We start from the raw sequence: 25,953 nt of genomic DNA on the forward strand, positions 1-25,953 counted from the left end.
TCCAGACTTCTAGACTTTCTAATAATAATAATGATAGTGCCTGAAGAGGATGGTCTTATAGCTCAGCTTTGAACATCCTGGTACAGGACGCAAGCGACATTTGGAACCTCAGGAAGCATTCAAAATTTTATATTCTTCTTCTCGTCATATAAAACCCATTTTACAGCGCCGAGGAACCTACCTGAGATAATAACTGGTACGGTGCATGTTTAGGTGATCGATGTTTCTGGAGAACTCTCAATCAAAGCATCATGTGACTTTCGCGTCAACTTCGCGTCCACTCCATTCAGGGCAGGTTCCCAGCACTGGCTGACAAGTAAATTATCTCACTCATTATCGCCAACAACCTCAGGCACTGCCACTCCCTCTTGTTGGAAGCTCGTGAGAATGGCATCTTTTGCTTTCATGCGTTGACTGTGCTGCCTGTTCTCTCCACTTTAGTATGAACAATTGAACCACCTCCATCCGTTCATCCGAGTTGCGAAATCTAAGTCACGAGCTGTTCTTTGTTCTCGTACAACGACATCTTTTTGGTATACTAGGCATGCCGCTTCCATTCTCTTTGGTCTGTGAATTACTCGAGCAATCCTTCCTTCTTTCTCTTGATAAGAAGAGTTGCTCGAACACTGTCACAAAGTGGTTCACTCGCCATCGCAACTACGTAGATGCTCACGATACGAACCTCCCGGCGCTGTTATCGACACTTCTTCCTGAAAAAAGGACCGATCGAGTTTACTGTATTCAATCTGCCAGCCTGGAGAGAATCATTGGCCGTGCATATCTACTTGGCTCGTCAAGGATTAAGGAGTTAGCTCAGTACCGCCAGCCAGGGTCTGGTGTCGATTTGGCAGACTGTGTTTTTCGCATCCTCACAGTCACAGTAAGTATACCCGGGGCTTGGAAGCTGCCAGCTAATCGCGTATCAGCCAAGCCCTAGCTACGATCATAAAAACCTTGTTACAGTTGAAGAAATTGACCAACTTCTTCATTCTCTCGCGGCTAAAATAAAATGGAGCTCCCCCTCGATTCGTGCCTCACAGGCTAGCCTGACTCCAAGCAACAGGACTGATCTTGAGAGCCTCTACAGAAGGTTGAGTGCAACAGAGGCAAAATGGTTCACGCGGCTTATTTTGAAAAGCTACCAGCCGCTCGTTATAGACCCGCACCTCATATATCGACTGTGTGATCCTATTTTGCCCTGCGTTGTGAAGATACAGGATGATTTTGCTACTGCGATCACTTCCCTTCAAGCAATACGAGGAAGGCTTCTTCCAAATGCTGGGCGCAAAACACCACGCGAACAGATCATGGGCACAGTCAAACCTCAACTGGGTGTCAAAATTGGACGACAACCTTGGGTCAAGGGACGTAGCATTAAGCATTGTCTAGACATGGGCCATGGGCGCATGAGTGTGGAGGAAAAGATTGATGGCGAATACTGTCAGATCCACGTCGACCCAAGCAAAGGGGATAAATGCATACAGATATTCTCGAAGAGCGGCAAAGATAGCACAGAAGATAGAGTTGCACTTCACGGGCCAGTACAAATGATACGATACGCATATACGAACTGACCCCTTGGACAGGATCATACAAGAATCACTCAAAATTGGACAGCCCGACACCCGAGTCAAGAAAGCGTGCATATTGGAAGGGGAATTGGTTGTATATGACGATTCTGTAGGTATCTTCGGTCACCTTCTTAGCTCGTTTTAACATAGAACAGCAGGAGAAGATACTTCCGTTTCACCGGATTAGGAAGCATGTATCACGAAGAAGAAGGTTTGTGAACACAGAGCTAGACTCCTTGTAAGTTTTCCGTGCTTTCTTCACCATGTGTTACTAAACTCGTAGGCCTGGGCCCCAGGAACACCTCATGATAATTTATTACGACGTTATGCTTTTGGAAGATCAGTCTCTGATCAATTTGAGGCATTCAGAGAGATTCAAGATCCTCTCCAACCTCGTTTGTTGCCGTAAAGGATGGGCGGGCCTCGTTCCGCGCCAAGTCATTGATTTTGGACAGCCTCTGGGAGCCTCAACTCTTCGTAAAGCTTTTGCCATGGCTATTTTGGCTTGGAAAGAAGGCCTTGTTTTGAAACCAGATGAGCCATATTTCGACTTTACAGACCAGAGGCGAAGGTTTTCGAGCTGCTGCATCAAGCTCAAAAAGGAATACATTGGCAATTTTGGAGATGTTGGCGACTTTTCGGTTGTCGGTGCCAGATATGACTCGACAAAAGCCTTGAGTTACCGAATTCCAGGGCTCAAGTGGACTCATTTCTACATTGGCTGCCTGGACAACAGAGAAGCAGTCAAAAGCTGGGGCGCTAAGCCAGAATTCACCATCGTCAATGTTGTAGAGCTGAACGAAACTATCTTGAGAGAAGTTGTCATTTATTCGAACCCGGAGCCTGTTTCTCCCGACGACAATGGGGCACTGGCTCTCAAACTGGCTCCTGGGGTTGAACAAGGTTCACCGCCGACGTTCATATTCACTAAACCATTGGTATTTGATTTGAAATGCTTCAGCTTTGACCGAGTGGGAAACACTGGCTTCTGGAGTCTCAGATTTCCTTCGGTGACGAAAGTTCACTTTGACCGGGAATTCACTGACACCATATCTTTCGAGCAGTTGCAGGCGCTGGCGAAGGAGGCTACGACTGCCGGCAAATTAGAAGATAGCCAGGAGAATCTACAGTGGATTGCAAAACTCGAAGCAGCTGACCCTCGCGGTATTGCTGTTGACGCTGCGAGCCAGTTGACAGTGACTACTATGCCAACACCGTCGCCTCGCAAATCAACACAAAATACCACCTCTACATGGTCTCCGAAGTCGCCCTTGGCTACAAAATCACCAGTTCGAGTCAGCCCTTGCCGCGGCCGACGGGAAAGAGTCCACAGGGCCCCATCTTTGGATTTGCCTTCCATAACAGCGACAACATCTTTGCGGACTGAACCATCGTCACCAACGAAATTGTGCGCCAAACACAAACGTGGCCTGCCCTCCACTGGACCAACTTCGCAGCATAAACGCTTGAAGAGTAGCAGTGAAACATCGATAAGCCAAAACGACTACCCACACATTGATATTGCTTCACAACCACGCGCACCTCTCGCCGCCAGGGACAACAACCCGCGACCTCAGCCCGTCAAGTCTTCTTGCGCACCATGCTGTCCTTCCTCTCCGAGCGAGAGCTTCTTTGATGAATCCAGCAACTCCGATGGGATCAACGCTGAAGTCGTAAAGTCCATCATCAATCCAGGCACTGGCGAGCTTCAGACAGAGACCAACCCCGAGCGCCTGAAACCGTCAACAACCAAAGTAACAACGGCATTGAAAAGGAAATGTGTCTATGCTGGCGAAGACTGCATGCTTGCAAACGCAGTTGTACTCTTTTTGCCAGGCCTTCTCGCCATGAAAGAAGCAAAAAAACTTCTCGCTCAGCATGGTGTTGACGCCCCTGTCACTGACATCGACACATGGCTCAAAGCCGAGAAGGAGGCCAGACAGAAAGGGAAAATCACTATTCCTTCAAAGGCTTATGTTGTGTGCGATAGCGACAACAAACTTGTGTTCAAGCACCTAGCGGAAAAGTTCAAGGAGCTTCGTAAGGACACTCTTTTCAACAAGGGCACGCACATCGAAATTCACGACTGGCGCTTTTTGTCCTATCTCACGACACAAGAAGACGAGTCTATCGAAGAGAAGTACTTTCATGGGTTCTCTGACTGGCGCATGCGTTGGAAGCTTCACACTATCTGAAACCAGGCACCCAGTGATGAGAGATCTGGGATCAAAACACACCCGGTAGACCACATTAGCTCATGCATGCCGAATCACCATATCAATAAAATAGCTGTGCTGTCCTGTCTATGTGTGATGTAGCTATGATTTCTTTTCATAAAGATCGCCGTAACTCTCCTTGAGTCTCAGAAATAGGTGCTCATCAGCTGTCATGACCTTTCTTGTAGCATAAGGGTTCTCGCTGGACACTCCCTCGGAGGGCGTGAAGTTCTTTACTCTTTCGCTAGGGACAGGCTCAAGAGGTGCGGCCCCGACAGGATGACAGAAGTACGCGATTGAATATCTTGGTCCATTGCTTGTCTCCCCTTGCACCCCGGAACTGCCTTCTGAGGGGAACACAACTCTATGTAAAGTGCTGCGGAAGAGCCCGTTCGTCCAGTATGACAACAGGTCGCCGATGTTGATGAGAATGGGCGGGCTAGGGTCTTCTTCAGTGCCAGCAGGACAGACGGGAACAGGTGCCCAAACGTTATCCTTTCTGAGAACTTCGAGTCCTGCTTGTCCCTTTAGACGGAAGAGGAGAGTGATAGAACCGTAATCTGAATGAGCTCCAGCACGAATGTCATCTTCGGAGTGTGCAGTAGACTCGGGGGGTGGATAACGTAGAAACCGAAGGATAGAGCTCGAAGCGCCTTTTTCTGTGTTGTGAGCAGAGGAGAAGAAATCGTCGACCTGGTTGTATAATAAGATAATGCTTAAGGCTGATTATTTTTGAAGCGACTTACACCGAGACCTAGGCCAAGCAGGTAGAGAAGCTTCTGGCAGAGGTCATGACAGGAGTTAGCAAAAGCACTTATCTGAGGCTCATCGGGAACCAGGTCAGATGGGAGAGGCTGTTGAGCTTTCCCATCTGCGAACTCGCCAAAGTTGAAGGCTCTGTCATTGCTATTTTAGTGACATATCACGGAATGCCTCGAAAGCTGCTCACTCTTTGAAGTCCCCGACCTAAGTTAACAGAATTAGCCCTTTATTTCGATAAAGTACTCTATTGGAAGAACGAGGCAAATGTACCTTTTGATGTTTAGGATCCAGTGTTTCAGAGTGCATGCCAGACCACCCACGGTTGTTGGTCTGGATCGTGCACCTTTGCTTCTCTTCCAAAGGGCATTCGAATGACTTTCTGACCTGTATCGATATTCTCAGCCACCTGAATTCCCGATCAATTTAAATGGATCTGCTTCTCTTACTCACAAGATCAAACGCCCCATCGATGTCCTTAGCTTGAATGTCATGGCCCAGGTTGCGGATGTAAATGAAACCATGCTCTTCAGCAGCGTCGACAAGCTGTTTAGCAACTTCTTTTTGGTCGGCATCAGGAGCAGAAATGTCAATGATTGGTATGTTGGCCGTGTTCTGGTCTTGTCCCAGAGGCCGTCTGAAGTGAGCAGCTTTGTCTCTCATAGGATAGTTCATGGTTACACTTCGTAATAGACAGTAGGGATGGAAGCTGAGATACAAGCGACGGCCTTGTTTTCCGGTCAGATGGGATTTTAAGTAGCGAACAATTAGAGGTTCTGATTCCTTATCTGTTACAAAAGCGTCATATCCCCCACCATCCTCATTCGTAATGGTAACTGAGTGTACCTATGTAAGTATCTCGGGCGAGTTCGGCTCTGCACAGCCACATCAGTGGTCAGACCTTACTCCCACTAGCCACACTCATGAGGGCTGCTCTTTCCCCTGGTTGGCAATGGATGGTAGCGGTTAGAATGTCCCGTCCCGCCCGTAGGTCGCTTCATTTGGTGGTCGTGTGGCATGGTAGGCAGGTACCGTTTAGGTACGTCCCTGCCACTGTAACTCGCCAAACTTTCCTGTCACGTCTTCCACCAGCTGTCCGTTTGAAGCTGAAGATACCTTCTCCAAACCTTCATTTTCCCCACGAAAATCATAGCAAAATCCTCCTTTTTCTCTCCTTCTCCCTCCGCCCTACGCCGGTCTCTCGCTGTCATCATCACGACCCCTCCGACGGCCCGCCTGGTGCCTTCTCTCTTCACCGGCTGCGCCATTCAATCCCAAGCCAGCACCTTAACTCACTTGGCGGTCCTCCTTTCAACCCCGCCATATCCTGTCAACATCAACGCCTTGCCACCAACACCTGCGATTTCTACTCCTCACTCTTCGATCGGCCGACGATACCTTGCCGCAAAATATCCTCATTCGCCGATCTCCAGTACTGGAACTATAGCACGGGCTCCCGAGTTGCTGCGAGTCTTTCGAGATGCCATGTGAGTCTCACCCTGTGCGCTTAGGAGCAGGCTTGGCCCAGAGTCAGTCTGGTTCAGGGTTCAGCATGGAATTGTATAGCTTGCAATATATGCTGCAGCAACCAAAAGCTTCCCAGTGTGATTGACGCAGCTTGTGCGAGCTCAATCGTTCATGGGGAAGCTTCCAGGCCATGTGCAAAGTCAATTGCAGTCTTGGCTTCGTAGATTGGTCACCCCAACAGCTGCTCATCGTAAAGAAGATCACACCACGATGAATAACTATTCTCCGTCGCTTTACTTCTGCGATATCCTCACAGTTTAGTTTTTGTAGCTTGTGCTAACTCTCAAATCAGTCCTTGTTGAGGATTCCTGGATTAATGACCAGGTTTCGTATGTGCCATGCGACTTACTCTCGCAAACATATTCGCGCTAACAGAAAGCAATATAGCACCCACGACATCTCCGAGCTCGAAGGATGCGCCATCGCTGTTGATGCAACCTATTACCTGAGCCAGCTTCTCGAAACCCCTCCTGCCCATGAACCTCTGTTGTCAGCTCTCGGTGGCCTTACTGGGGTCGAAGCACATATAAACCAGAACCTCGATCTCTGGGCAAAGTCCGAGATTGTCCCTTTCTTCGTTTTCGATGGCCAGCCCGTAACCGGCCAGGATGACATCACTCTGGATCGTGGCCTCAAGGCCAACAAGAAGACAGATGAGGCCTGGAACTTGTACTCTCAGGGGGCCGCTGAGGAGGCGGTGACGACCTTCGGTACTAGCCCAGGTTGGTGAACATTGGCTCTCAATTTCGGAATCGACCTAACGTGAGGTCATGATAGGTGCCTTTCGCATTCAAAATCTTTACCCGTTGCTTCAAACGGTTCTGAAGAACCGTGGACTTCACTTCTTGGTTGCGCCCTACACTGCGTGCGCCCAGGTGCGTATCTTATGAACTTTACGACTTGTCACTCTCATTCTGATAGTAATAGCTCGCCTATTTCGAGATGATCGACTCAGACCAATGCTCGGGTGTAATGGGGCTCTCAGGAACTTCTTCTATACCCTGTCAAGGATTCTGTCATTCGGGCATTCGATTGGGAAGCCAAGACCGTTTCTGCTATTTCGAAGAAAAAGGTTATGCGCAGTCTCACACCCACTGCAAGTGAGCCAAGGTTCATTGACTCGTTTCTCATGGCCGGTACATCGTTCCTGCCTCCATTCCCTGCTCTTCTGGAAAGCTCTATATACTCGGACTACAATATTTCGACTGCCGCCAACTTGCTGAGGACTGCAGAAAACAGTGTCGCAACTGCTTGCGCCAGCTTCAACGATATACTCCAAAGCAAGGACTCTGGTTGGCTCGACAAGTATCGCAAGGCAAGAATGGTTGTCCACCACTTCGTTTACATCGCTGAGAGTGGCGAAATCCGTGTGAACGACTATGAGCACTTGACCAGTGACAACCATGAATACCTCGGCCTCCAGTTGCCAGCTGAACTATTCCATTATCTCAACACCGGCTTGATTGGGCCCCGTCTACTGGGCAACATCACCCACGGTCAAGTTCTCATTCAGCCAACCTTGGACGGGGTTGCCTCGGACGAATACAAAAAGCTCATCACTGACAGAATAGTGCCCATTAAAGAGCAGGCCCTTTCTCTGTTGATCCCCAGACTTCACCGAGGTATCCAGCACAAAAATATCAAAGTTCGCGTCTGGTTTGACCCCAAATATTCTTACACGATCAACCACCGCTCTGTCAACCCTCCTCCCTCCCAGAGGGTTGCCAGCTGGAGTGTCAAGGATGAGGATCTTCGTGCATTCTTCCCTGATGATTTCGCGGGCCCCGTGTCGCTGGAAGTTTTGTCACTTGTTAACTCCGACTTTGTGGCTAAGACATTCCCCAAGGAGAGGCCCATAAAGGGAATCGACAGCACAGATATGGTGACTTCGGTGGCCATCTGGCGATTCCTCCACCTGAGAGGATACGCCAACGATGAGCACAAACTTACACCGTGGGGAAATGCCTTGGCCAATACTCTTCTGATTCTCCAGGACGCCAAGGAGAACCATCCTGAGGTGACTGGTCTGCCAGAAGCAGCCCTGGTTGCATTTGAACTCATCCGAAACGGACTTTTGACAGGGAAGCACACTGAAGGCCAAGCTGGCCTGCCCCGGAAAGGTTCTTATGAAGAAAAGGCAACTCTTGTGCTGATCAGCGAGTGCGCTTCCTTGTTGAAGCTTCGGCACCAGGTTTATGGATACACCGGTCCGCTTAACAAAAACCTGCTCAGCTTCTGGTCCTTGGCATCAGCAGTGAGAGAAGCTGATCGAGATCTGGTTGAGGCGATTGTGGCTTCGATGTTCTTGTATGGACAGTCGAAGCGTGAAAGGGATGATCAATTGGAAATCAGTCGACGGTATGGTTCTTCCCCGTCCTTCATTAGACACCACTAACACTTGAACAGGCTACCTTTCCATCAAGAGCCCGATATCGGCCTCGGCATTGCTGTGCGGACCTTCTTCGATGACGATGAAGCTGGAGGGGACCAGGAGGCTCGCTTACAGCGGCTGGAAGAGTTCCCTAAGACATTCGTGCCATATGCCGAGTCACTAACTAAGGACTTCCGTGTTGTGCGTGACTTTATCGATGCACTCGTTAAGGGCGTTAAAATGCTGGGTACGGACGAGCTACGGGCGGAAGATAAGGATGCATGGACCAAGGCTCAGGCATACCTCGAGGCGCGACCTTTCTAGAGCATGGCCGAGGCTTGAGGCATATATATGGCAAATGTTACATTAGTGGTCTTTGAGCGTGACCCATTTGGTCACAAACCGTCTTGCAGACTTAGCGGCGTTGGCGCGGGCGGCATAAAAAGTCAGGGACATAAAAGTTATCACATTAGCAGACGTGTCGGAGGAGTTGCCAGCAGGACTTGTGGGGATGGGTTGATGTCAAGTGAGGAGGTGGTGCTGGAGTGCATGGCAACACGTCCCCAGCCAGGCGGCTCCAGAGGTCGTTGGACGAAGCATTTAAGATCCTAGTAGATATAGCCAGGTTGGTGATATCCAACATGCGTACTATATCCAGTCAGGAAAACTGCTTTCACACACAATTCAACACGAAAAGAAAAAAAGAAAGAAAAAAGTCAGACTACACATCTGGTGGCTTCTTTAGGGTCTTGTAAGTGACTAGCGATTATATTGATATGAGCGGAGTAGCTCTCCAGTCTACATTGGACATAAGATATCATTACCATACCACCACCAACGCCTCTCGACAGCTCCCTTAAGAAAGGGTCAGTACCATAGGCCCAGCCACAGTAATGTCATCTGACAAAACGCCCTCCAAAGGTCCAGCACTGGTCAAGGTCACGTAGACAACGCCCGCAGCTCCTTGGGGAACTTCGCAGCCCTCTCCCTCAGTGAACGTAGTGAATTTGGTTCCACCAGGAAGCTGACCTCCAGAAGTAAAACCACAGTGCGTGGCTCCAGCGGCAGCCTCGGAAGCAAGCTTCACTTTAGTTCCAATGGCTACAGCCTTGACGTCCTGGCCCTCTGCCATAGCGAGAGTTGGGAACGCTTCGATCTTGAGGTTAGAACCCTCAGGGCATTCCGTGATGAAGGGTGCGGCGAGTGAGAAAACTGCCCGGGGTCCAAGGGCGGTATCGAGAGGTTGAGGAACTGCCTTTGCCTGAGAAAATATCCTGATGGCGGTCTGATGTCGTGCTTCAACAGTAAGAATTGCGCCAGCAGTGCCGAGGATAGCAGGGTCAGAGAGCAGTGGCGCTGCACCCAGGTAGGCCGAGACACCAACACTCTCGAGAATAGCAGCTGTTGCAACCATGGCAGCTGGGTCGGCTGTTGCGCCTTTGAAGTCGTATTTGCACTCTTGGACAGGTGTGATGCCATTACCTGCGAGGGCAGACTGAAGGAGGACTACGTGAGCAGCCTCGGTTTTGCCAATGGCCTTGATGTCGTCAAGGGTTTGTGTTGAGAGGCCGAGAGGGGCGAAGGCTTCGTCGGAGAGGGTTAGAAAAGCCTCGCGGTAAAAGGTATCCTCAAGATGCTCCAGTGTCAAGGCGCTGAGCGTGTTAGTTTAGTTGTTTGGTGTGGCAGGGCTATGCTGTCAAGACTTACAATTGGAGGATATCTAAGTCACTGAGGCCAGCAGCAGCAGCAGCAGCATTCTGGCGCTTGGACAAATCGTGATACTGAAGTTGTCTCTTGGAAAATCTAGGGCCAGAAGGCATCGCCAAAGCCGTGGTGGCAAAGAGGCCGAAGAGAATAGTCTTGAGAGATGCCATGTTGTATAATCGAAAGGAACGTGTCGGACCAGCCAGCAAGGAGAGTAATAGAAATAAGTTTTAGAAGAAAGAGGAAAAAAAAGATATTAAACAATGAGATTGATCTCAATTGAAGAATCGAATCGAATGTAATAGGAATTAGGGTATCAAAAGCAGGCCAGCGCTTATTGAACGAGCGAGTGTAAACGAAAGGACAAAACTGTCTTTATAAGTCAAGTAAAGTCAGATCGAGAAAACAAAACTAGAACAACGTGGATACCACCGCCTTAATATTCTAATTCTCAACGCCGGGATCATCATCTTGACTTGTTCGGCTGGCACAGCATCCGTGATATCACAGGGGTGTTAAGCATGCCTCACCACTGATGCCAAGAGAGGACGACGTCCAGGAACGCCAGATAGCCGTGTTTAACAAGCTTCCCCTTCAAACGTTTCCGCTGACTGAGCTCGACTATCCGGAGTTTGCCATCTGAAGATCTGAGACGTCAAACGCGAGCCATGAAACCGTCCCGAGATATGGCAGCGCACATGTAGTGTATCTACAATGTAACGCTGTAGGTGGCCCGAGGATGATGATGAAACACTGTCCTGAGATCCCGAAATCCCCTCACTGCCTTATTTGGTCCATTATAAGCATTGCTCGGTCCGGTCATTGGCCGAAACACTTCTGATACATATCAACCCTGCAAAAGAAGCCAAAAGGCTAAAGTAGAGTTAATAGTTTGAATCTGATAACTGTAATCTAGGCTCTTTTGCGCCATTGCTGGGCTAACCGAGAATCAGAACAAAACAAAGGCTTGCCGGTAATTGAGATGGTCGGCAAAACAATGAAACCGCCTTCGCCTGATAGCTGAATTAATTGACGATTGCCTTGCAAAGCACTCCCAGAAATTCTACATACCTACGTAGTCGAGTACAAGGTCTTGTCGTTTTCCTAGAAACAGATGGAAGTCCTTTTAAAAAATAAGGCAAACAGCACAATAACAAAAAGGCGATCATATACTGCTTGAGAGAAGATGAGATTACTTCCGCTGTTCAATACCACTACCTAAAAGTCCGACTCCTTCTGGCAATCTTCTCCGTCTGGCAATGCTCCTCACGCAAACATAGATATACCTTCTTCCTCGACCAAGTAGCCCGGTTTAAAAACTACACACTACATTGTCCCCATTACAATCGTCAGCTAACTTTTGTTTGTCCTTTCACAGAGCATAAGGGTTCAGAGATCGGATGGTCAGGCAACTGGTCTCTCGGTTAGCACGATACTTCTTCTCTAAACAAAAGTTGACTTACGGTGGGCTCTTGGTGAGATCCGTCTTCAGGATCACCGGTACCCTCGTCATCTCTGTCACATCCTGGATGTAGTCACCACCCTCCTCGCGAAGCGAGAAGAAGCTGAGGTACTTCTCCTTGTTGGTGAGGCGAGTCTCGACAGCCTCCGCCACAGGGACCTTGGAATCGGAACGAGTGCGATGCAGGTTGCCGGCGTTGGATGAGGAGCGAGCAGGGGAGCCGGGGACGCTCTGAGTAGGGCGCTCAGCCAGCGAGGCTCCGGCCATGGCCTCAGTCACGTCGGATGTGTTATCGTCGTCATCGTCGAAAAGAGCATCAACGTCATCAGTTGAGATGGTACCGGTATCGGTTTGCTTGCGAGTAGCTTCCTCGCGCTCCTTTCGGACACGTTCAGCCTCCTCAGCCTGGCGCTGAGCTGCTAGGGCATTTGAGTGTCGGATGGATGCGGCAGCCTTGGGTCGCTCATCCTCAGGCACGAACGCCGAACTGGGAACGCCCTTCTCCCAGTAAAGCTCAAGAACCCGCTTCTCCTTTCGGAACTCGGCCTTCTTCAGAGGTAGCTGGTCACAGTGAACTCGCTTCTCGAATCCCCACTCAGGGATGAGAACGTCAAACGCAGACTCGTATACACACAAGACGATACCCTCAGCAATGAGGTCACCGTTGGCCTCTTGGCGCTTCTTATCCATCGTTCGGCAAGACTCGATGTGGACACTCTGCTCCTGGGCATTCTGAGCAGAATCCTTCTTAGTATTACAAGACTCGGCGGTCTTGACGAGGTTCTCCAGATCCTCAGTAAACTCAATCTTGCCCTCAGAGAGAACAGCCTCGAGTTGACGATGGACAATAATATCGGCGTAGCGCCGGGTCGGGTTGGTGAAATGAGTGTAAAGAGGCAGGTTGAGAGCATAGTGGGGCCACAGCTGCTTGCCAGTCTTACCTGAAATGAAGTACTTGGCCCTCTGCATAGACTTGACGACAAGAGTCTCCATACCCTTTCGCAGATCTGGGTCATCAACCTTGAAGAGGCTGTTTTGAAGGGCACCGCTGCCGGATGAGTCGATATCATAACCCAACGCTGTCATGCGCTCCACGAAAGTCTGGAGTCGGCGGGGGTTGGGAGCAGACTGGCGACGAAGGAAGGCCTTCTCAGGGAGCCCCTCAACAAGACGTTGTGCCACATGAGCGTTAGCTTTGTGAATCAGTTCTTCCACAAGCTCAAGAGCCTGCGTCGAGTCGAAGAGGTTGTCCTGGACCGGGTCGTTCTCGTCGTCGAGTTGCTGGAGCAGTCTAAGAGGTGCAATGGGTTCGCCACCGGCGCCGAGACGAGCTTCTCGGAACTTCTGCGACACAGCGTTGAGAATCTGTATCGTATTGACAGGAACAGCCGGGTTCTTGTATTCCGAGGGGTTTGTTAGAGCATCATCAATGTCGTCAAGGGAAACCTTGCCGGCGCTCTTGATGATCGAGCGGCCAATCCATGCATCACCTTCGGCGACAGAGCCAGTGTGGGGGTTCACATTGAATACCACGGACACAGCGAGACGGTCCTGTTCGGGGGTCAGAGAGCAAACTTCAGCCGACAGCTTGGGCGGCAACAGGGCGCAGAAGCGATTCTTGAGCTGAACGGAGGTGCCTCGCTTCTTAGCCTCGCGATCCACCAAAGAGTTGGGCTTAACAAAGTGTGCGATGTCAGCTACGTGGATACCGATCTCAATCTTGCCATCAGGACGAGACTTGACATGCACGGCATTGCCGAGCTCAGCTCCTCCATTGTAGTCGATCGTGAAAACATTCTCTTCGCGGTAGTTACGACGTTCGGCGAGGGCTGCCTCGTCTTCCTTATCAAGCGACCAGTCTTGCAGGCCAACGCTGCGGAGCACGGCGTCAGAGAACTCATCTGAAGCGAAGTTGTTGTCGCGAAGAAGAGCATCGGTTTCAACCTTAAGATCACCCATGCGTCCAAGCTGCTCAACCAGAGTTCCAAAGGGGTGGAGGGAGGTAATGGGCCAGCGCTTTATGCAAGCCACAAAAATTCGATCCGCGTAGTCTTGGTGCTTCTCAACAAAGTCGCGGGGTGCCTGCTCGGTGGGGATGGCAATAAGTGGCACACGCTTGTCTGTGGGCTTGAACCAAACAATCTTGGGCTTCTCCTGTTGGCGAGGCTCGGGGTGGCGCGAGTTGTTACCTTCACGAGCAGCCCTCTCGGCCTCCTGCTTCTCCTTGGTAGCTTGGCTGCTAGGGCGGAGTAGGCCAAGAGTACCAGAAAACATTTGACCGGCAACACGCTCAACAACAGCAACAACGTGGCCAGCGTACAGGGGCTTCTGTTCATCGTTGATTTCCTCCTCTTCAACAAGGAGGAGACTCTGGCCCTCAACTTCCACATCATCGTTCTTCTTTTGAGTGGGGCGCTGACGGAGACTGCCACGACGACGAATTCCGCCCTCGGGAGCGTTCCCATCGTTGTTATTGCCAGAGTTCTGATTACCTTGGTTAGTAGATCCGGATCGAGTATCGGTAATGTCCTTGCGTTTCTTCTTCTCTTCTTTCTCGCGCTTCTGGCCCCAAACTTCGTCAACATCCAGAAGCTCGATAGCGACGAGATCACCTTCGAGAGCACGGTTTCGGTCCTTGCTACCACAAATGAAGATATCAGCATCAAGCAGACCATCCTGAGTGGTAACATAAGCATCACTACGGTTCTTCTTGTTGACACGGAGGATACCGGACACGAGCTGCCCATCAGCCAAAAGAGCGGGGAGGGAGGCCTGAGGAAGATAGGGGGTAAAAAGGGTCTTTCGCTGTTGTTGCTGCTGCTGACCACCAAGCTGACCAGCATGCTGGGAGCCCTGGAGACCCATAAAAGGCTGGCCATTCATTTGAGCGGCTTGCAAAGCCTGTAGCTGGTTCAGCTGCATGGGATTGAGCTGCTGCCCATACATTTGGGGCATCATCATCTGGTTGGGGAGCTGCATAACCTGAGGTTGATTGGGGTTATACTGAAAGCCTCCAATTCCAGAGACGGACTGGTTCATAGATCCGCGAGGTCGGTGACCAGGCTGGAAGCCTTGGCTCTGTCCGGCATTGCCAGACTGTTCTTGGCCCTGTCCTTGAGTACGCCAGTTACCTTCGAAGTTGCGAGATCCGGTACGGGCATGGCCGCTTCCGCGGCGTTGGAATTCATTGCTTTCAGCATTCAAACCACCACGGCCGCCGCCTCGGCCATTAACCGCCATGCTCTGACTGCGGCCATGACCGCCACGTCCACCGCGGGTCGAGCCCTGAGCAACAGGAACTTCGAGGGTGGACTGGGAAGCGGGCTTGTTCTCCTCGTCCGGGGCAGGAGAGGCAGGGAAGGAGAAGCCGGTGGTTGTTCGCTTCTGTTGGGCAATCTCGGCGGCCTTCTTGGCGTCGGCGAGGGCTAGAGAGTGTCTTCTTTGATGACCACCACCAGCACCTCCACCACGGCCGCCTCGGCCTCCAGTATTCTCTCGGCCCTGGGCTTGAGGGGCTTCAAAGTTGCCAAAGCCGGATCCAGAAGCACCAGACGAGGGCGCAGGAGGAGGCCCCATGCCCATGTTAGGAAGTGCCGACTGATTACGGCGATGTGAGAGTGGCTGGGTGGGAGGAGCCATGTTCTGCTGAGGTACTTGGTTGGGGAACTGGAAAGCAGCTTGCGACATATTGGGCATTGGCTGCAAAGGATTGAACGCACCACCAGGACCGAGGGGCTGTCCAGGAGGCACCATTCCCATATTGACATATTGCTGATGCGTAGCTTGAATCTGCTGCTGCTGTTGCTGCAACAGTTCGATCTGCTGCTGAATGGCAAGCTGCTCCACTATAAGATAGATCAGTTAGTACACTGCTGCATAATGAACTCCCATGGCCATGGCAGGGGCATCATAGATGATGGCTTAGAAACGTATGGAACAGTTGCTGCTTAAAAGGGGCAAGATGACAGAGTGAAGGTACAGGATGATGCATATATAAAGTGTTGAAAACAGGACAGTTGAGGCCTCATGAACTTACTTCCAGGGTTAGCAAACATGCTCATCAGTGGCGTCAGCTCAGAAGGGCTTCGGCGATGGGCAATGTGAAGTCTACGTCCAGCAGGCCCAGGGACGCCGCCAACCTGAGGCTGCTGCTGGGAAGCTTGCTGTTGAGAAGACTGCTGCTGCTGCGGCTGCTGTTGCTGCGGCTGCTGCGGGGGTTGCTGTTGCTGCTGCTCCATGTTGGGCAGTTGAGTCAAGAGCACTTGGATTGTAGATATAGCACGTCGATGTTCGGCGAAGGTGATTGATCACGATACAGCTAGTTGGATCTGATATCGAGAAGCGTTGTAATGGCCGAAGATGGGCGGTTGGGTGAGGATAGGCGAACCTGTTGGGAAACGGGCAATGGATGAGGCGAATTGCGATGGCGATAGGCGATGGCACGGCGGGACAATGTTTGCCCAAAAGGAGGGTAGACGAGCTTGCGCTGAGCCAAGGAACGTGATTTGGAAAGGCGGCGATGAAGAGGCAGATGGTGAGACGACAAGAAGTGAAAGCCTGGATGGATGGAACAAATTCCAACTCCTGGCGACAGGAAGAGAGACGAGAGTGAGTTGGAGGAGAAGAAGAAGAGGAGGGATGGATGCGAAGAAGGTGATGGGTGGATAGGTAGGTACCTAGATAGAGATGGTTTAGCTTCAGTGGAGAGCGTGAGGTGGGATACGGCTACGTACCAGATAAGTTTGGACTGTACTTCTGACCTAAATTTACGTATGTCTTGCGCAGCTGGTAAGAGCCTGATGTACCTTCCCTCTCTGGCTCCTTGTCTCCATTAGCAGTTCTAAAATGGAAAGTAATAGATGCAATAATCGAAAGCTACCGCTGCTGTATTTCTCGTACCGCTTTGGCTGGCCTTTACTACCCTCACGAGCGCAAATGAATATCTGGGGCCATTGGATCACAGCTTTAGCATCCAGACAGCTGGACCGGGGGATTATCCTTAGACGCCTAAAGATGGGGTTGTCCGCTGCTCTAACGCACCTCTAGTGGCCTCTAGCCGGGCCTGGTAGAGCCCCTAGCACCTGAAGCTCGCACTGACGCCGGCTGACTCCGCTAATAGCGGGGATGCTATCTCCTAAGTGCCATGGATAATGGCTGCAGAGTCTGGACAACTCGTTCAACTGAAACTGTCGACTCCTTTCAGTCTCTATCCTTAATCGGATATGTCAAGAACACATTGCTAGGTTCAGTTCACCGAAATATGAGTCTTGAAATTACTGTGTTTGTTTTCAGGAGCTTCCTGCATCCTGCTCACAAAGACGGTCAAAGTTCAAATACAAGGGTACCACCACCCCCCTAGCTTGAGATTGGACATGGTCCATGATTCAAGGAGTCGATCTTTCTGAATGTGGCGTTGAGGGATGAGAGGGCGTCATTCAGAGTAAATAGAGTGAAACTTGATAAGAAAACCGGGCGATGGATCATTGTTCATGTTTACCTTGCTGTGAGACAGTCTTGCTTTGTGATGGAAATAGTCGAGGTCTTGAAATTGAGCTGGCCGATATACGAACAATTAGAATTTTATGGACACTGACAGTGGAAATAGCTAGCCTTTGGCTAACTAGCTGACGCCGTTACCCCAGTGTTGAAGTGAGACGAACTCATTCAGCAGAGGACAGGTCTTCGCTACGTTTCAATACCTTTACCATTCTCAACACCCTGGCACTACTATTGTCAAACAATGTCGAAACAGACTCCTCCCCTAAACAAAAACCCCAAGACCGACTACCGAGTACTCGTCTTCATCCTCTACGCATCCAGTGTTACACTTCAAAGCGTCCTAAACGAACGAGGCCCCTGTGACTACCCAATGTGGTGATGCTTAACCGTATCCGCCTACGCTAGGGGCGACGAACCTGGGACCCCTTACTTCAAGCCATGGACACACAAACGAATCCTTGGCTTAAACATACCAAAGAACGAGAAAGGGAGCTATAAGTTAAAATTCTTTCTCTATCCGTAGTCAGAAGATAGTTGTGGGTTATCTGAGGCCCGTATTGTACATGGAGGGCAAGAGAGAAGTATAATTTTCAAAATTTGTTAGGAATAGACTAAGTTTAGCTATCATAAATACCAATTATTCAGTCGAACAGTTCCTGACACTACCCAACATGAGGGAACAAGGGGAACTGGATGTTTCTCTTCTAAGGTTGGCCTTTGCACGATTTATTAGCCCAAAAAACGGGCGGGATCCCAAAACTCACGTCATCGAGGGGCAGTTCATAGTCTCACTGACGAAATTTGATGAGTTGGGAGCTTAAGTGATCTCATCTACATTCCACCGATTCTTCTCCTGGGATCTGTCTGCATCGCTGGAAGTACCGTATCAAGCACTGTGAAGATCCAGTCAGCTTCATGTTTCTATATTTCCATCAAAAACCGGGATAATCTGCAAGTAGTCCACAGCTAACCAGTCACTTCACGGTAGCTGTCTTTTCGAGTAAGGTAGTGAGGATGAAATGCTTCTTCACTCTGCCAGAAATGTTCAAGGCCTCGCTTAAAGTGAAAATCATTCACGAAGAAAATTAAACCAGCTTCCAATAGAAAGTCTTAGCAGTTCCAGAACTGGTTGTGTTCTGTTTCAACAGTGCCTAGGTCATTCGGCATTTCAGATTCCCAAGTTACCTTACTTATATTGGCTGATTTGCAATACTGTTGTTGGTAACTGATGCCATGCGTATACAGTAATGACATGACACGTATTGTGTTCGAGACGATCTCGAGCTTAAAAAGCCCGGTCATGTAAATCAACACAGAGTTCAGCACTTTTGTTCACTCTTGGTGTTCAATGTCCTCAGTCTCTCAGACTGGCTTCGGTGGATTCGAAGTCAACTTCCGCTTACCTCGAATGGGGCTTAAGTAAGCTACCTTACACAAATGGCCAGCAATGGCCCGGCCCTTAGGTCGGCAGTGAATCACAACTATCAGTGTTCTAGATTCGAGTCACCAGCAATGCAATGCAACCCTTCAGTCGGGATACTCCATCGCGCCTCATGGTGTCTAAAAGTTTCAAATCGACTTCCTCAGGAAGTACAGTGTGCAATATCTTGGTCAACCTCAGGAATTCGAGGCATCCCCATGTGCGGCTATCACTCTGCATTATCAAGCAACTACCATGAAGCTTACTACTCCTTATAAACAAGGGGCTGCGCTGTCGGTTGCGTCTGTTACCTAGAAAATGGTTCCCATTTCTGTTTACCCATGGTCAAGGAAGCAGCTACATACATGGGCACTGTCGAAGCCATGTTTCACAAAACTGGCCCGTACCTATTAATTCCTTGAATCATGTTCATCAATGTAGGGTACCCAAAAGACTCATGCTGTAGCTTGCATGTACATGTGGCGCATGTCGGGACTTTATTTTAGCGGGCCGAGCTGAATCTACTTCCTCTCAAAAATTAGCTATACCATTTTCGACTAGCTCGTGGTTCAATAGTCGACAATAAGGACCTGGTCGTACAATAGGAACCACCTACCTGATGTTTTGATCCAATGGATCGACATCCAGCCTCTTCTAAAGGGCTGCCTTAACACGATTTATCAACTGCTGCATATAAACTTCACGAGACTTCGGCAGTCGACATCTTCTTCACACCCTTTTTCTTTTTCTGCAGAACTCAAAGAACACTTTTGTGCCGCCGAGAACCAAGATTGTTACTCTTTTGATTCAAAATCTTCCAACTTCCAGATGCGATCCGAATAACGGACCTGGGAGCCCTTTGTATACGACATGACATTCTCGTCGCCCGTGAGGCGCAATCAGTTGCTTTCCAGCCCGGATCGCAACATAGCAGCAACTTTCCTTCTCGACTCGCGAAACAATGAACTGAACCATCGGGATGCTCTGGCTGCAGCGCAACTAGAGCATGACCGCGTACGCCAAGCAGCTATACGGGTGTATGAGCTCCATGAGCTACAGGAGGAGCACAAGCGCATTGTTGCTGAGGAGCGTAGAGAGGAGGAGAGGCTCAAAGCGGAAGCTGCAGTAGTTGCGGAAGAAAAAAGACTACGGGAGCTCAAGGCAAAGACGGTCCCTCGTTTACCCCCAGAGCCCGCACCGCAACCACCTTCTCCAGCCAAACCGGAACCTACGAAGACGAACGGAGCAACTCAAATCAAAGATGTGACACCGGCCTTAGATGCAAAGAAACCCATTGTCTCTCCTGCGACAGGCCCGGCATCAGCTTCCGCTACGACAGCAAGTTTTACTCAAACGAAACCGAGCAACCAATTCGGCACCACACAACCTGCTTTTGAAAGCCTACCACAGAAGTTAAACGGGGCTACAATACAATCTACAGCCCCAGCTGCTACGACCATTCCTCAGCCCGCAGTCAAGTCTGCAGCGCCCACAGTACAGCCTGTGCAGTCTAAATCTGCACCCAGCATTGACCGCTATTCCCAGATTCACCAAGAGCTCAAGAAACTACGAAAAGAGTTGCAAGCTCAATCCAAGGTCGCCGGGTCGCCTCTTAAGGGCAAGCTGGGTGCTGCTCGACGAGAAATTCGAGTTGCTATTGGTCAATTGACGGGTGGGAAGGGTGCAAATGCCCAACCTGTAAGTCATAAGCATCGATTTTGAGACCATTGCTAACACCTCTCAGATCAACAAAATTACGGCAGCACTGAAAGAGGCTTTGGAAGGCCGGATACCAAGTCCTCCGATTGATGTCAGTCTCTTTGTGGTTGATAAAAGAGAGCCCGTGGAAGGCTCTCCAAACAACGAGGCTACTCTGCCCTCACTCTTCATATATCTCATAAACATCTGCGCCAAGGGTATTGTCAGCCAATTCATTAACGAGGGTGGCGCAAATCCTAAGGCTGCAGACCCTGTTGGTGTATTTGCAGCTCATATCTTCTCCACCAAGGAATTCCAATGGCGAGGTCAGTCTTTAGTCGATATTCTCATGGCCAAATATCGAATAGTGTGCCCAGTGCTATTCGGCCACAGAGGCAGTGACAAAACTGAACGCGGCCGTATGGCAATCGGCTGGAAGAAGGACGGGCCATCATGGATTACCGAACAAAGCCATAACGATAGGATGACTGGCTTGGGCGCCGGCTTTGCTTCTCTATCTCTGAGAGATTTCGGCAAATCTTCCAAAAAGAACCCCTACCCACCCACAAATTACTGGAGGGCGCTCGCTTACATTGTCAACTCACCGCCCAATGAGACGTCAAACACTCAATATGTGGTGCTGCGATCCATGATTCAGGGACACGAGCAGCGTTTTCTCAATTTCTACGGCAATGCAGCTTTGGCAGCACTACGACTTGCTCTCATCGAGTTCCCCAAGAAGGCACCGCAAAATGCGACTGCTGCTGGCTCCTTGGCTGCTCTGGCAGATGTGCTCAAGACCGAATCTGGGTTGATCTTGACTTAGCGGCGAAAGACGCCCTGTTGTATGATCAACCGAATACCAACTCGAAGAAACTCTCGGCCGGGATGTTAAAAATTTACGAAACTGAAGACCGCTCTACTGCAAGATGATCCATTCTAGGCATCGTCCTTGGCGGCGTGTTATATGTTTGATAAACTTGTTAAATTATAAGGTGCCATTGGGGTACAAAATGGCCGCTGCTGCTCTATCCTTGTTTGTAGTATACAGATTCAAGACAAAAAGAAAGAAATACCCGGTCCCTGTATTGGTAGTCATTAAAGTGATCCCAGCCTAAACTCCAAATTCCTAGATGTTATAGTGTCATAAATGCTCTTTACAACAGAGCTATGCATTCGTCTTTTGACCTGGATACAAAACATCACAGGATTAGAAGGAGAATCAACAATAGGATGAGGACGAATATCAGAACCGCTATACAGCAACTGCTGTATCGGTCCTCGTTCTGTCGCATCACATACTGAAGTTTCTGAACGCCTGTTGCCAACCGGCCACCAACGCGATCAGCCACGGTATCTACCTCCTCCAACATCTCACGCTGCTCCTCGAGCTCTCTGCCCATATCATCCGCCTGGCGACGTAAGTTACCCACTGTTTGAAACACGCCGTCCAGATGCTGATCCTGCTCGTGCATCATTTCCATCTGCTGTTGTTGCTCGAACTCGGCATAGTTATCCTCCGCATCACCATCAATGGCAAACGCATTCGGGTCAGGCAAGTCGCCCGCGTCCACTTTTTTGGCGAGCTCATCGTGCATATCATCGATCTCGCCGCCAACCTCTTGGACGAGTCGTTTTCGTCGCGTGACTTCATGTGGTGATAGGCCAAATTGCGATGGTTCGGATTCAACAGCTCGAACAGATGCGACCAGATCTGCTAAGTCGTCGGCAAGGGATGACAAGGCGGACTCGAGATCGGAGCGAGCTGATGCGAGTTCAGGAGAATTGGCATCCGTGGAAAGCGAGCGGATCCGGAGATATGATGCAAATAGAGGCCGGGCATTCGCCATCTGGTTGAGAACATCTCTGCGCAGGTCTTGTTAACAACAACGAAGCACCAGGAAGACGAAGACGTACTGTTGGACCTGGAGGAAAGGATCCTCGTCGTTGGTAGAGGACATCATCCTGACAGCGTCAAAGTGACCATACGCAGTAAACACAATGCGCGAGGATTCTGCGCGACTTGGTGGAAAAAGGAGTGGATTAGTGAGTATTAGGCCAGGTGTTTCACGATATTCGGGAGGCTGCGACAACGAAGGTTCCGAGAGATGACGTTGCATGGACCCTGCAGGTGAGCTTAACCCGGAAGTCCTCGGTGAGAGGCCCGCGGTACGTATCTTCTGGGTTCACCGACGACTCACCTACAAATTTGACCCGCACACAAAGATACTAAACTAAGAAAGATGGTTGTGGTTGAGAACTCCGCAAAACTGCTTTCGAATTCGTGTTTTGAAAGCACTAAAGTTATCTCATTACCTCCTTGTTCGTATCAGAAAGTCTGGAGTTCAGTCGAGTTCAGATATTTCCTCGAGTTTGTTGACAACTTCCTTATATCCATACACAACTGCACTTACTCTTGGGTCGACGGGATTTACTACCGTTGTCAGATAGCCAGCCTTTCAACGTCAATATTCATATAAAGGCAACACTCGAATAGTAAACGGCAGATATATTGAACTTGTACGTATTGATCATGCTTCATCTCGCAGGCCATCAACATTGATAACTCTACAGGGTAGCCCATACAAACATTCAATATGATACCAGAAAATCCCCTGCCATTCAATGGCAACTTCTCCTCGCCAGAGGAATATATCGATGAGCTTCTTAAATTCGTGCGAACGTCTGAGACTTTTCAGATTCTCTGCGGCGGGGTCCATATCCTCGACTTTTTCACCATCGAGCCTGGTCTCTTTCATTATGCCATTCCCAAAGAATGGCACGCATTCATCCTCTCAAGGAGTCTCATGGAGTTTCTTGACCTTCTCATGCGGGATGATTTAGACAATCTAAAGCTGGAAGGAGAGCAGCCGCCAGCGAGTCTCATAGATTACATTCGAACAGTCCGTAGTCTTTCTCTTGGCCGATCATTTACGCCCCCTTCAGAGAAATTGCCGGTCCTGCCACGGTCGGTAGCTGTGGGCATGAACGTCAAAAAGACTCACGAAGTCACCAACTTCGCGGACTACCTGGCCCGACTATCAGAAGACATCAGTTCGCAGTGCGGCTATGAGATATCTCACTACGTGGACTTCGGTAGCGGCCAAAACTATCTGGGCCGGGCCATGGCAAGCGAGCCTTATAACAGGCATGTTGTAGCTGTCGAGGGACGAGAGAACAACGTCACGGCAGCGAGAGGTCTAGACGTGTCTTCTGGATTAGCCGTTAAGCCAAAGGTCATGAGGAACAAGAAGCTATGGACGAAGATTTTAGAAGCGCGGGGGCCTGATGGCCAAGAGGACCCAGAGGCCTTGGCCAAGGCTATTCGCGAGGTTGCAGGAGATGAAGCTTTTGAGTTTAGACCTGTCAAAGAACTCGAAGCCGAATATACCGTGGAAAAAGGTAAGGGGTCTGTTCAGTACATCTCAGGTCGACTGGAAACTGGCGACCTGGCCGACGTCATTGCCCAAATCAACCCTGGGAGTCAAACTGAAGACGAGAAGAAGGACCTAAGCCTGATGGCTATGTCAATCCATTCTTGCGGAAATCTGTCACACTTTGGAATCCGCTCTCTGGTCCTCAACCCGGACATTCGAGCCGTGGCCATCGTTGGGTGTTGTTACAACCTGATGACCGAGAAACTCGGTCCTCCAACATACAAGCACGCTTTCTTGAGGCCGACTCTCCAAGCTGTCAACGGTCGGCTCGTTCGGGAATCAGAAAAGCATGACCCACAGGGATTCCCGATGAGCCAGAAGTTTTCTGCATATCAGGGAGATGGCGTGCGATTGAACATCACAGCCCGCATGATGGCTTGCCAAGCACCGCAGAATTGGACCGAGAAGGAGAGTGCTGGATTCTTCTCTCGACATTTCTACCGAGCAGTCTTGCAAAAGATGTTCCTTGATCGAGGCGTGGTGAAGAAAGTGCGGCATACAGGTAGCCAAGGAGAATCACAGGCGGATACTGCAGCCTCAACCCAGGATGACAGTGAGAGCCCCTTCGACATCAGCACCAATCCAGTCATCATTGGATCACTCAGGAAAAGTTGCTATGGGTCGTTCAAGTCCTATGTCCGCGGCGCGGTGGAGAAGCTCACGACAAACAACGAGTACAAACAGTATGCAGACGTGATGCAGGAGAAAATGGGCGACATCTCAGACGAGGAGATCGAGAGGTACGAGGCATTGTATATGCCTCGGAAAAAGGAGCTATGTGCTGTCTGGAGCCTCATGGCATTCAGTGCGATGGCAGTCGAATCCCTTATTGTATCAGACCGGTGGACATTTCTGAAAGAACACGACGATCTCGTCCGTCACGCGTGGGTCGAGACGGTGTTTGACTATGAACAAAGTCCGAGAAACCTGGTTGTTGTTGGAGTTAAGCGATGATTAAACTTTTGGCTAGGTCGTAATCGGAATGAAATGAGTTGTCTCAAATGATGATACCCGATCCTAACCGCATCTCTGGACGAGGCCCTCTCTACTACGTACAGGTTGTGTCCATGATGAGGAGAGATGCAATCGGCTCCTTGTTGCTAGGCAACGAAAAGAATATGTTTGTGTGAGAGGAACTGGGTTTGGTAATTCGTCGGTTGTGGTTATTGGTGGTGCTAGGCAATATCGGGGCGTGGCTGGCTCTCCTAAATGAGCGATGTCATGCATGAACCCCCTCCGCTTTCTCTCGACACTTCAGGAGTGACATTCTCAAGCGGACGACAGGACAGGAAGTTCTTAGGTCGATCAGCGGCACAGAACAATAGGAAATATATTTACCCGAACACGGTGTTGTTTAGGTATTCGATACATACTCATCAGATCGTAGTTCTGGCTCGCAACCTAAGATACTACCAAGTAGTAGTTATCAGACGTGCCTCTCTCGAATCGTATTACGATATGATGAGTTGTAAGCCTCTACCCCGGAACCCTTTATCTCGTAGCCCACTTGGCGTTCCGTCCCACAAACAACAGGACAGCTGCCCCTCTTTGCTGATAGGCATTAATGAAGCAGCATCCATTTTCGAGGGCGTGCTGTCTATAGGCCTAGCTGCGCTACCGACTCAATTTGATCATGGGCTGCCTCGTATGGCACATTGGTCGGCATCTGGTGTCGCAATCAACTTGTCAACTTCGTCATGGTGCCCTTCAGTCAGAAGTTGACAGCGCGACATGCACTGCGTCACTCTTAATGCAAGGCAAATAGGCAGGACGATGCAATGCAAAGCAAAAGCATGCCTACCAGCAAGCAGGAGGCCACGCAGTGAATCACGGGTCCGGTCAATGGTGCCATATCTGAGCCACTGACAAGCGTGATAGAGAAGTCAAGTTTAGACACGGCTCCTTCAAAAAGAGCTTTGGACGTATTGCGCCCGCTGCAACGCCGGCTTTCGTGGGGTAATCACATCACCCTACATGGACAGTTGCACTTTGATAATGGAATGAGGTTTCCGAGAAACTGTGTTGTGGTATAGTGTCAGAATATACCGAGGTGAGTAGTTCAAAGACAGCCGTATTTAGACGCGTGCAGCGGATGAGAGTCATGCAATGTGACGGCGACGGACCTGCTTAGAGGCATCATGTCACTCTTGTTCGTTGGTGCTGAAAGCAAGGCAGCGGCTGGAGGCCCAGGGACAGCTGACACCTGGAGAGGCACATTCGTGTGCTGTACAGAGGTGCAAGCTTCTATGTATGTATGTATGTATGTATGTATGCGACTTTGAGGCGAAG

The 25,953-nt window shown here is 50.0% G+C and overlaps 8 protein-coding genes across 12 annotated transcripts; 4 read left to right on the plus strand and 4 right to left on the minus strand.

Moving 5' to 3' along the window:
- The first annotated feature begins 279 nt into the window (after nucleotides 1–279).
- FOXG_01794 (uncharacterized protein) lies at nucleotides 280–4,554 on the plus strand. 2 transcript variants are annotated; one of them, XM_018378814.1, is made up of 5 exons: nucleotides 280–880; nucleotides 927–1,537; nucleotides 1,587–1,680; nucleotides 1,727–1,809; nucleotides 1,855–4,554. In XM_018378814.1, the coding sequence occupies exons 1-5, from the start codon at nucleotides 545–547 to the stop codon at nucleotides 3,764–3,766; spliced, it is 3,036 nt and encodes a 1,011-aa protein (XP_018234794.1). In that variant the 5' UTR covers nucleotides 280–544; the 3' UTR covers nucleotides 3,767–4,554. The 2 variants fall into 2 exon arrangements, with proteins under 2 accessions (XP_018234794.1, XP_018234795.1); XM_018378815.1 differs by having other exon boundaries at nucleotides 932–1,537; nucleotides 1,855–3,942.
- Nucleotides 1,794–5,447, minus strand: FOXG_01795 (uncharacterized protein). Of its 3 annotated transcripts, XM_018378818.1 has the most exons (6): nucleotides 5,000–5,363; nucleotides 4,820–4,933; nucleotides 4,737–4,753; nucleotides 4,534–4,684; nucleotides 4,277–4,480; nucleotides 3,720–4,226 (listed from the first exon to the last, which is right to left on the minus strand). In XM_018378818.1, exons 1-6 carry the CDS (start codon nucleotides 5,219–5,221, stop codon nucleotides 4,152–4,154), a joined length of 783 nt encoding a protein of 260 aa, XP_018234798.1. In that variant the 5' UTR covers nucleotides 5,222–5,363; the 3' UTR covers nucleotides 3,720–4,151. The 3 variants fall into 3 exon arrangements, with proteins under 3 accessions (XP_018234796.1, XP_018234797.1, XP_018234798.1); XM_018378816.1 differs by having other exon boundaries at nucleotides 1,794–4,480; nucleotides 5,000–5,447; XM_018378817.1 differs by having other exon boundaries at nucleotides 1,794–4,480; nucleotides 4,996–5,447.
- Nucleotides 5,448–6,026: 579 nt separating this feature from the next.
- On the plus strand, nucleotides 6,027–8,768 carry FOXG_01796 (uncharacterized protein; the record flags this gene model as incomplete). The annotated part of the gene is made up of 6 exons (XM_018378819.1): nucleotides 6,027–6,033; nucleotides 6,366–6,402; nucleotides 6,461–6,795; nucleotides 6,851–6,948; nucleotides 7,083–8,397; nucleotides 8,497–8,768. 6 exons carry the CDS (start codon nucleotides 6,027–6,029, stop codon nucleotides 8,766–8,768), a joined length of 2,064 nt encoding a protein of 687 aa, XP_018234799.1.
- A 393-nt stretch (nucleotides 8,769–9,161) lies between these two features.
- FOXG_01797 (uncharacterized protein) lies at nucleotides 9,162–10,955 on the minus strand. The gene is made up of 2 exons (XM_018378820.1): nucleotides 10,152–10,955; nucleotides 9,162–10,096 (listed from the first exon to the last, which is right to left on the minus strand). The coding sequence occupies exons 1-2, from the start codon at nucleotides 10,316–10,318 to the stop codon at nucleotides 9,301–9,303; spliced, it is 963 nt and encodes a 320-aa protein (XP_018234800.1). The 5' UTR covers nucleotides 10,319–10,955; the 3' UTR covers nucleotides 9,162–9,300.
- A 42-nt stretch (nucleotides 10,956–10,997) lies between these two features.
- FOXG_01798 (uncharacterized protein) lies at nucleotides 10,998–16,423 on the minus strand. Of its 2 annotated transcripts, none has more exons than XM_018378821.1 (4): nucleotides 16,344–16,423; nucleotides 15,647–16,286; nucleotides 11,612–15,455; nucleotides 10,998–11,560 (listed from the first exon to the last, which is right to left on the minus strand). In XM_018378821.1, the coding sequence occupies exons 2-4, from the start codon at nucleotides 15,846–15,848 to the stop codon at nucleotides 11,521–11,523; spliced, it is 4,086 nt and encodes a 1,361-aa protein (XP_018234801.1). In that variant the 5' UTR covers nucleotides 15,849–16,286; nucleotides 16,344–16,423; the 3' UTR covers nucleotides 10,998–11,520. The 2 variants fall into 2 exon arrangements, with proteins under 2 accessions (XP_018234801.1, XP_018234802.1); XM_018378822.1 differs by lacking the exon at nucleotides 16,344–16,423 and having other exon boundaries at nucleotides 15,647–15,938; nucleotides 15,998–16,266.
- A 2,683-nt stretch (nucleotides 16,424–19,106) lies between these two features.
- FOXG_01799 (uncharacterized protein) lies at nucleotides 19,107–21,524 on the plus strand. Its single transcript, XM_018378823.1, has 2 exons — nucleotides 19,107–20,227; nucleotides 20,274–21,524. Exons 1-2 carry the CDS (start codon nucleotides 19,400–19,402, stop codon nucleotides 21,051–21,053), a joined length of 1,608 nt encoding a protein of 535 aa, XP_018234803.1. The 5' UTR covers nucleotides 19,107–19,399; the 3' UTR covers nucleotides 21,054–21,524.
- FOXG_01800 (uncharacterized protein) lies at nucleotides 20,492–22,405 on the minus strand. The gene is made up of 2 exons (XM_018378824.1): nucleotides 22,145–22,405; nucleotides 20,492–22,093 (listed from the first exon to the last, which is right to left on the minus strand). The coding sequence occupies exons 1-2, from the start codon at nucleotides 22,345–22,347 to the stop codon at nucleotides 21,430–21,432; spliced, it is 867 nt and encodes a 288-aa protein (XP_018234804.1). The 5' UTR covers nucleotides 22,348–22,405; the 3' UTR covers nucleotides 20,492–21,429.
- Nucleotides 22,406–22,461: 56 nt separating this feature from the next.
- FOXG_01801 (uncharacterized protein) lies at nucleotides 22,462–25,059 on the plus strand. Its single transcript, XM_018378825.1, has 2 exons — nucleotides 22,462–22,747; nucleotides 22,802–25,059. The coding sequence occupies exon 2, from the start codon at nucleotides 22,825–22,827 to the stop codon at nucleotides 24,616–24,618; it is 1,794 nt and encodes a 597-aa protein (XP_018234805.1). The 5' UTR covers nucleotides 22,462–22,747; nucleotides 22,802–22,824; the 3' UTR covers nucleotides 24,619–25,059.
- Nucleotides 25,060–25,953: the final 894 nt, after the last annotated feature.

This window comes from Fusarium oxysporum, chromosome 5 (genome assembly GCF_000149955.1).
Source record: "Fusarium oxysporum f. sp. lycopersici 4287 chromosome 5, whole genome shotgun sequence".
In the NCBI taxonomy this organism is placed as follows: domain Eukaryota; kingdom Fungi; phylum Ascomycota; class Sordariomycetes; order Hypocreales; family Nectriaceae; genus Fusarium; species Fusarium oxysporum.

Bases quoted from the DNA above. Each gene is read 5' to 3' on its own strand.
- FOXG_01800 (XM_018378824.1), bottom strand. From the start codon at position 22,347: ATGCAACGTCATCTCTCGGAACCTTCGTTGTCGCAGCCTCCCGAATAT. The intron at 22,094-22,144 runs GTACGTCTTCGT...AGACCTGCGCAG, and splicing joins CCTTTCCTCCAGGTCCAACA to AGATGTTCTCAACCAGATGG.
- FOXG_01801 (XM_018378825.1), top strand. From the start codon at position 22,825: ATGATACCAGAAAATCCCCTGCCATTCAATGGCAACTTCTCCTCGCCA.
- FOXG_01799 (XM_018378823.1), top strand. From the start codon at position 19,400: ATGACATTCTCGTCGCCCGTGAGGCGCAATCAGTTGCTTTCCAGCCCG. The intron at 20,228-20,273 runs GTAAGTCATAAG...AACACCTCTCAG, and splicing joins AGGGTGCAAATGCCCAACCT to ATCAACAAAATTACGGCAGC.
- FOXG_01797 (XM_018378820.1), bottom strand. From the start codon at position 10,318: ATGGCATCTCTCAAGACTATTCTCTTCGGCCTCTTTGCCACCACGGCT. The intron at 10,097-10,151 runs GTAAGTCTTGAC...TAACACGCTCAG, and splicing joins GACTTAGATATCCTCCAATT to CGCCTTGACACTGGAGCATC.
- FOXG_01798 (XM_018378821.1), bottom strand. From the start codon at position 15,848: ATGGAGCAGCAGCAACAGCAACCCCCGCAGCAGCCGCAGCAACAGCAG. The intron at 15,456-15,646 runs GTAAGTTCATGA...TCTATCTTATAG, and splicing joins CATGTTTGCTAACCCTGGAA to TGGAGCAGCTTGCCATTCAG. The intron at 11,561-11,611 runs GTAAGTCAACTT...CCGAGAGACCAG, and splicing joins GATCTCACCAAGAGCCCACC to TTGCCTGACCATCCGATCTC.
- FOXG_01794 (XM_018378814.1), top strand. From the start codon at position 545: ATGCCGCTTCCATTCTCTTTGGTCTGTGAATTACTCGAGCAATCCTTC. The intron at 1,538-1,586 runs GCCAGTACAAAT...CCCCTTGGACAG, and splicing joins GATAGAGTTGCACTTCACGG to GATCATACAAGAATCACTCA. The intron at 1,810-1,854 runs GTAAGTTTTCCG...CTAAACTCGTAG, and splicing joins AACACAGAGCTAGACTCCTT to GCCTGGGCCCCAGGAACACC.
- FOXG_01795 (XM_018378816.1), bottom strand. From the start codon at position 5,221: ATGAACTATCCTATGAGAGACAAAGCTGCTCACTTCAGACGGCCTCTG. The intron at 4,934-4,999 runs GTGAGTAAGAGA...ATATCGATACAG, and splicing joins TCGATGGGGCGTTTGATCTT to GTCAGAAAGTCATTCGAATG. The intron at 4,481-4,533 runs GTAAGTCGCTTC...TTATACAACCAG, and splicing joins TGCTTGGCCTAGGTCTCGGT to GTCGACGATTTCTTCTCCTC.